The 7,921-nt window shown below is 36.0% G+C and overlaps 1 protein-coding gene across 1 annotated transcript; it reads right to left on the reverse strand.

The window, feature by feature from the left end:
* Positions 1 to 2,948: 2,948 nt before the first annotated feature.
* On the reverse strand, positions 2,949 to 6,691 carry LOC121792187 (bifunctional enolase 2/transcriptional activator). Its single transcript, XM_042190041.1, has 17 exons — positions 6,535 to 6,691; positions 6,247 to 6,310; positions 5,940 to 6,004; positions 5,804 to 5,851; positions 5,624 to 5,710; positions 5,455 to 5,535; positions 5,154 to 5,255; positions 4,989 to 5,069; positions 4,671 to 4,745; positions 4,522 to 4,584; positions 4,340 to 4,417; positions 4,000 to 4,194; positions 3,844 to 3,894; positions 3,656 to 3,744; positions 3,519 to 3,570; positions 3,365 to 3,421; positions 2,949 to 3,254 (listed from the first exon to the last, which is right to left on the reverse strand). The coding sequence occupies exons 1-17, from the start codon at positions 6,598 to 6,600 to the stop codon at positions 3,174 to 3,176; spliced, it is 1,335 nt and encodes a 444-aa protein (XP_042045975.1). The 5' UTR covers positions 6,601 to 6,691; the 3' UTR covers positions 2,949 to 3,173.
* Between the last annotated feature and the right edge of the window lie 1,230 nt (positions 6,692 to 7,921).

Raw genomic sequence — 7,921 nt, forward strand, 5'->3', positions numbered from 1 at the left:
GGGGAAAAAAATTTAATTTTTTTTAAAAAAAATACAGAAAAACGGGCAAAAAAATGGCCACTTTTTTGGGATTGTGAAAATATTTTTTTTTTGGTATTATTTTCGATTTAAAAAAAATAATTTTCCAACGGATATGCCGTTGGCCAATCAGAACGCGTCACGTCGCCAGCGGCAAGAGCACAGCGGCGGACAGCGGTGCCGCGCTGCTGGCACGGACGGACGAGCAATTGCTCGCCGCTGTGGATGCTCTTAGTATTTATGATTTAAATGAGTATTACTTCTATTTAATTTTATCTATTTGTCTTTAGATGGCTGTGGTTTCCATTTCTACCTCTACTCGTGAGTATATTATTTATTTTCTAAATTTTTTTTCTATTTTTGAAATAAAAATGATGACAAGTACTAATATTATAGTATTATGTTTATAAGGATACATACAATGCTGTTTGTGGGAGCAAAACTGGAAATAATAGTGGCAAAAATGGCTCCAGCCCATCTTGACTATTCTTCATGCAACAATCTCTTCTGGTTCAAACGCCTCTAACTCGTCTCGACTCTTCTTCATTTCATTCTCTTTTATGGTAAATATAGATTGAAGTTTCTTAATTAATGATTATTACAGGTTGATTAACGCTTTAAATTGAACTTAGTTATCTATAATTAACTTTGATTCTTGTTTTACGATAGAACACCTTTGAGATGTCCTTCTTTATGTGTTACAACAGATAATTTTCTCCTAATTCACTATATTTTTTTATTTTCTCGTGATAAACTATTTAATTGAAATAATGATACTTATTATTTTTGCAGTGGCAATTTGGGATCGAATCTTGCTTCCACGAAAATGACTCGTTCTTTCTTATCAAGATTATACTAGCGTGAGTATATAAGGATTTTTTATAGTCCATATTTATTAGAATTTCTGCTTTCACCCAAAATATTATTAAAACGTACATTTGCTTAGTTAATTAAGTAACGTGTTAAAGTAATTTATTGCAGAGTGACGATACAAGTCCTTTGCAGCCAGGGACGAAAGTAGAAACTAAATTCTGCTGAAACAGGTTGAAAACATTCTTGGTTAGAATGACTTGAAATTTACACGGTGTTTGCAAATCGAGCTTATAAGTTATTCTGACATACCATAGATATAAGGCTAAACTCTAAACAATAAAATTTGCGCTGCGAAAGAATGACTTGAAACTCGCACGATGTATTAAAATTCGTACGATACCATAGGTATAAACAAAACTATTAGTGTGGACTATAGTAGTAGTATTAACCCAAATTAGGGAGGATGTTCAGGAGGAACATACTCCGGAGGCGGTGGAGGACCGTGAGGACGGTGACCTCATCCATACACACAAGCAGACACGATGGCTCTGTTCGACGCTTGGATCAACACGTCGAACGATCCCATCCTCGGGGAATCAACAAACCCGCAAGTGTTTTTGAGATAAGGTCACCGAAGTATACAAGACAAAAAAAGCCGACGGGGGCCTTCAGCCGCAACCTGAAGATGCTTCGCTCTCATTTTGAGCGAGCCGACAGAGATGTCAAAATATTTTGTGGGATCTACAAGAAGGAAGCGGAGCCAGTGGCTCCGACATTCTGAGAGCGGCTTTGCGAGTCTTCAAATCTGACACCGACAAAGATTTCAAATTTCCCGATGTTTGGGAGGCGGTCAAACATCTTGATAGGTGGGCTGGCGGTGTCGATTCCAGCACGGGCTCGAGCTCGAAACGCACGAAGCATACGGCGGGTGGCCAATACTCGTTTAGTGAGGGCGGGGAAGGCAGCGCCTCACCAGAGGTTGAGTTCCCGACATCCGATGCAGGGGGCTCCTCCAGTACACGATGTCGGCCGCAAGGGAACAAGGCGGCGAAGGCGGCTAGGGGGAGGGGCCGAGGCGAATCAAGCCAGGCGAGCTCCCAAGGGTCGTCGTCCACCCTAATGTCCATGTACTTCACCGCCACTATGGCTGACACTTCCCGCATGACGTCTGCCCAATTTCAAGCCCATCATACCGGCATTGAGTATCTAGCAAGTCAACTTGGTATTCCGCCTCCATCTAGCTTGGGTGCACCGCCACCGACTTCGGGGGATGATTCGCCGGCGGAGTAGTTTTAAAATTTAAGTGTGCAATTTTTAATTTCTAGTATTTTAAATTATGTCTTTTTTTTTAGATTTTAATTATGTGTTTTTTTATTTTTTTAGGATTTTAAATTGTAATTTTCTTTTATTTAATGAATTGTGTTTTTATTAATTGAATTTGTTGGAAATAAAAATAAAAAATGAAATTGAATGAATAGTTAAGGGATGAGATGGTTAAGAGATGGATGGATGAATGCGTTGTCTCTTAGTTAAGAGATTGGGTAAAAAGTGCAGTGAGGCCCATGAATAGTTAAGGGATGAGACTGTTAAGAGACGGTATTGAGACATGGATGTAGATGGGCTAATAACTTAAGTTTTAAACGTTTGTGTAAATGAGATATAATTATTTGACCTTTTAAATAAAAAAATAATTTTAATTGATAGATAAATTTTTAATTAAAATGAAATTAGTTTAAATTTTTTCAAAACTCTCCTTTTGTAAATGTATAGATAGATATTCCCCCTGTACATAAGAACTCTTAAGTTTACGATAAAAGTGGGGAATTGCAAGATACTACTCTATCCGTCCCATAAAAAGATGTGCACTATCCACTAACACTACTTTAACTATCATCCTTCTCCCTTTCTTACTTTATCAATTTTATCTTAATTCCCGTGTTCTATCAATTGTCCATATTATTATGAAACTGAGAGAATATTAATTACCAAAATTAAATTAACCTACGGCATAACATAAATAAATTTAGTCGCTTTATTATCCAAGGAATAAATTATTCTTAATCTTTGTTAGACGTTAGCACAACAGCAAATAAATAAACAATAACAAGGAAGTAAAGTTCATAAGAAAAAGCAATGCATTCCCCAACTCCGAAAGAGAGTTTCAAATGAAATTTTAGGTGTTCAGCCTCAGCCTGTACAGAGTCTCAGTTCTCAGGACTAGCTAAAGGTGTAAAACCAAAAATTTTGTTTATTCAAACATCTTACATTTCCCAAAACATAGCAAGCTCTACGAGACATTATTTAGCCGTAGTCAAGCCTCACTCCATCGAACCCATACATGTCTAGTAGGGTGCAACAGGTGTGCGGAAGCTGGCTCCTGCATACACTGCTTCTGAACCAAGCTCCTCCTCAATCCTCAACAGCTGCACCCAAGTTGTACCACTTAGTTTTACATCACCGGATATGAAATCAAAACACAAAAGAGACACCCGAGTAGTTAGAAAGTTTAGGTTACGAATAATTAGATGCTTGCCTGGTTGTATTTTGCAAGACGTTCTGATCTGCAAGGAGCTCCAGTCTTAATTTGTCCCTGTCAAACGAAACAAGTAAATAGATTTTAGCTAAATCCTACATTTAAGTGCAGGTATATATATATACAGGTGTTCAACGTTTAAAACAAGCTTTACCGTGGACAATCCAACTGAGAGATCAGCAATGAAAGTGTCTTCGGTTTCCCCACTGCATCAAGAAAGGAAAATTTTAAGTATCTATGAAGTTCAATAAATTTCAACCACAATACATACAAGCATCAAAAATATCATACCTTCGGTGGCTGGCCATCACACCCCATCCAGCTTGCTTAGACATTTTTACAGCTTCAATACTCTCAGTCACAGATCCAATTTGGTTAACCTGGTAAACAAGGTGGATAAATTTATTTATTACTAAAGAGGAAATAAGGATCACAAGAGGGTCGCATTAATTAGATGATCGCAGGAAACAAAGCCATACCTTGAGAAGAAGGGCATTGCAACTCTTCTCCTTGATTGCCTTCTCAACTCTCTGCAGATGTTAATAACCAGCAAAGTAAGAATTTGAAATATAAATTTATATGAAGTCTACTTAAAACCAGCAACATAAACTACAAGTCAGATTGCCAATTATTACCTTGGGGTTGGTGACAAGGAGATCATCTCCCACAATCTGCACTTGAGTTCCACATTCTGCGGTCATTTTTGCGTAGTGCTCCCAGTCATCCTGGTCAAATGGATCTTCAATCGACACAATAGGGTACTCAGCCACAAATGACTTGTAGAGATCCTTGAGTTGTTCGCCAGAGATCTTATCTTTCCCATTATTGTTCTGCAGGGACAAAACGATAAATGTGAGAATATAAAAAGCAATAGACAATCAGATGATGCTGTATAAGCACGGGGCAGCATGTCTCACACAAGAAAGTAAACACACAAATTCTAATTCTATGACACTGCAGAGCTGTATAACTTGCCTCTTCCTTGAAGTTCAAGTCGTAAGTCTTGTCTTCCCCATAAAACTCAGATGCAGCAACATCCATTCCAATGACAACCTAGGAAGCATCGGCATTTGCATAATCAATACCATTTAACAGTTGAAGGTCTCTAAAAGAAGAAACATAATACATGGGTGGGCAATTCACAAATAAGAACTCACTTGATCAGTATAACCTGCTTTGGCAATAGCAGTCTTTAGCAGTTCAAGGCCTTCCTTGTTCTCCTGTAAATAGCAGTAATGTTGAACATGTAATTATTCTATCACACAATAAAAAATGGAGAAGCAATGCCACCTAAAGTATATGATACCTGAATGTTGGGAGCAAAACCACCCTCATCACCAACGTTAGTAGCATCCTGCCCATATTTCTTCTTAATAACAGCCTGAAATCAAAGGATCAAATATTATAAACCAGCACCAATTGACGACGTTGCAATTGTAGGAACAACAATTGTAAAATTCGACAAGGATATCAAGTTACAAAATTTAACGACTCTCAAGTTACAAACTATTATTGCTATTCCAGATCTTCCTAACAAAGGCAGTTGGAGCTATTAAACTTTAAAACTACAACTAGCTCCAAAAATTGATAAGCAGAGTTGTAGGAGCCAAGAGATATAACTTGCCTTCAAATGGTGGTAGACTTCAACACCCATCTTCATGGCCTCCTTGAAAGATGAAGCTCCAATAGGAAGAATCATGAACTCCTGCAGGAAAAAGTCTATTTTGATTGAGACAAAGTTTGATTACGGCAGTAAGAAGATTCATATAAACTAGTGTCATAGACATGCCTGCATAGCAAGCTTGTTTCCAGCGTGTGATCCACCATTGATGACATTGAAAGCAGGCACAGGGAGCACCATGTTCTTGTTGCCAGCTAGGTTGGCAATGTGCTGATAGCAGAAAGAGTAAACATGTCAGCTATCTAAACATAAAGACGATAACAAATCTGGAAAACATTGATGTTAGGAAGTTGAAAAAATCAAGGATGCAACAATTTGATCATGCCAGAAACATAGAATAGAAAAGGAAGGTCAACTAAAAAACAGAAACAAATATCTAAAGATAATCGAGAGTCGGTATCCTGTATACCTTGTACAGAGGGATATTGAGGACAGCAGCTCCAGCTTTGCAGACAGCGAGTGACACCGCAAGAATAGCATTCGCTCCAAGCTTAAGAAAAACAGTTTATCTTCCAATCAATATATATACCAAAAGAAAGAGGAAAAACATCAACAATTAAACAGATATGCTAGGCTACCTTTTGCTTGCACCAACCCCACTCGTTCTGAGTTCCATCAAGTTGGTGAACCATGAAATTATCAATGGCAGTCTGATCAGTCGGGTCCTGAAAAATATAACGGAAGAATCCCAATCATTTCAGTAATGTCACAAAATTTACGACACAGTTTGCTTGCCTAACTAGTTGAGAAAAACAAACCTTTCCAACAAGGGCTGGTGCAATGATGTTGTTGACATTGTTAACAGCCTAAAAACACATCAGGACCATATAACAAAAGTTAGGTTCCAAACTTGCAATCAGATTTCTCATGTAAAATACATCTGCAGACACTGACCTTTGAGACACCCTTGCCAAGGTAGTCAGATCCCCCATCCCTCAGTTCAAGAGCCTCATAAATTCCTAAGATGAGATTTAAAGAAATATCAAAACCAATAAAAACATAAAGTGTGTCGCAGACTTTTATTCAGCAGACAGATGCACAAAACACAGATCATCCACATCAAGTTACTACTCCATAAAACAAAATCAGCTTCGAATAAATAAATCAAACTAAGCAATTTCTCAATCAAAACTTATCAATGTGAGAGTCCATTTAAATCGATTGGGGAAAAATGAAATAATCGCAAGGAATCAGATCTTACCAGTGGATGCACCACTAGGAACGGCAGCCCTAGCAAAAACTCCATTGGAGGTTTTCACATCAACCTACAGTTAGTTCACACAACCAAACATTATAACAACAAACAAAACTGATGCATGACAGTACAAAGTTTAGGTTGATTATAGCAATCGCCAACAGTCTCGTGATTCAAAATCGTAAAAAAATCTAAATTAGACTAGTAGTAGTAGTAGTATTACTTTGATAGGGGCACAAATATAGAAGCGTGGAGATATTGAGAAAATTAAGCAGAAGTTGGTAGTGAAGGCACCTCAACTGTGGGGTTGCCACGGCTGTCGAAGATCTGACGGGCCTTGATGCTAGTGATAGTGGCCATTTCGGAGAGGTATTAGATCTAGAGCGAGAGAGGATAGTGAAGGTATTAGACGATGGAGAAGGCGGAGAAAAATATGTGGGTGTATTTGTAGAGGTTGGGGCTTATTTAGAGCCGTTGATTTAGATGGGATTTGAGATTATGGTTGGATTGGGCAACAAGAAATTCATGACTGCTTTCTTTCATAGACTGTGTCGAAAACTGCAAAATGTCTTTATGACCACCCGTGTGACATGTGGTGAGATTTGATTTAACTAAATAAAATTAAACAAAATTACTCCCTATTTATGACTTTTGAATAGATAAATTATTTCTATTTTAGGATATTCCTTTAAAATAATTTTCTTAAAAATTTTCTATTTTAAGTTATGGATACAATACACTAATAATTTTTTATTTTTTTCTTTTAATTTATTAAATGTTTTAATTTTTTTTAACTTTATTAATTCTTTTATCTTTCTTTATTAATTATGAATTAAAACTTATATCGTTCTTAAAGTTTATGTATAAGGACGGAGGGAGTAGTTTGTATTGAAATATTGGGAATGTTGAGTAGAATATAGAAATAGTTAACGAGAAGGTCATCTCATCACCAATAAAAATTGTTGGGGTGTCAATTCAAATTGTAGAAAATTCAAGTTTAAAAATCCAATTTGATTTTTATTTTCTATTTGTATGTTTTCTTAATCAAAATCATATCTTTATTTTTATCGATAAGTGACTTCATTGTATAAGTATAAAAAAGCACTACTTAAAGTGAAGGTTCTTAGATGTCCCACTTAAAGATGTTCATTCTCTATATTTATAAACAAATTTCTCCCTCATCTATCATTGTTAAAATATTTAATCACATTTTTCATTCTATTTTATCATACTCAATTACTCCACTAAAATCTCGTGTTATTCAAGAATGTGACCAACTTGAATAAGATGGAAGGAGTATCAACTTTTTCACGCATTATTTTTACTGAGAAATTATCTTTTGACTATTTAAATAAAGTTTTAGTTTTTAAAAAATATAGAAACGATACAAAAATATAAACGAATTTGAAATAGAAAAAGATTTTAAAAAAGTAAAATCCAAAAGTATTTTTAATAAAAGTATTTTGCAAAATATTTTTAAATGAAAGTTGACACGTTAGATACTTTTTCAACATTGTTTAAAAATACTAAATGATTTATCAAAGTCGAATATTTAGTTTTAAGTTATTCGCTAAAGTTTGTTTGGTTGGGATTATTTGTTAAAGTTTTGCTTGCTTGGTTTCCTTAAAATATGTACTACGAGTAAATTGAGAAGTTATGTCACTTATTTATTTTCTCAAAA

The sequence above is a fragment of the Salvia splendens genome, chromosome 2, assembly GCF_004379255.2.
Source record: "Salvia splendens isolate huo1 chromosome 2, SspV2, whole genome shotgun sequence".
Lineage (NCBI taxonomy): Eukaryota > Viridiplantae > Streptophyta > Magnoliopsida > Lamiales > Lamiaceae > Salvia > Salvia splendens.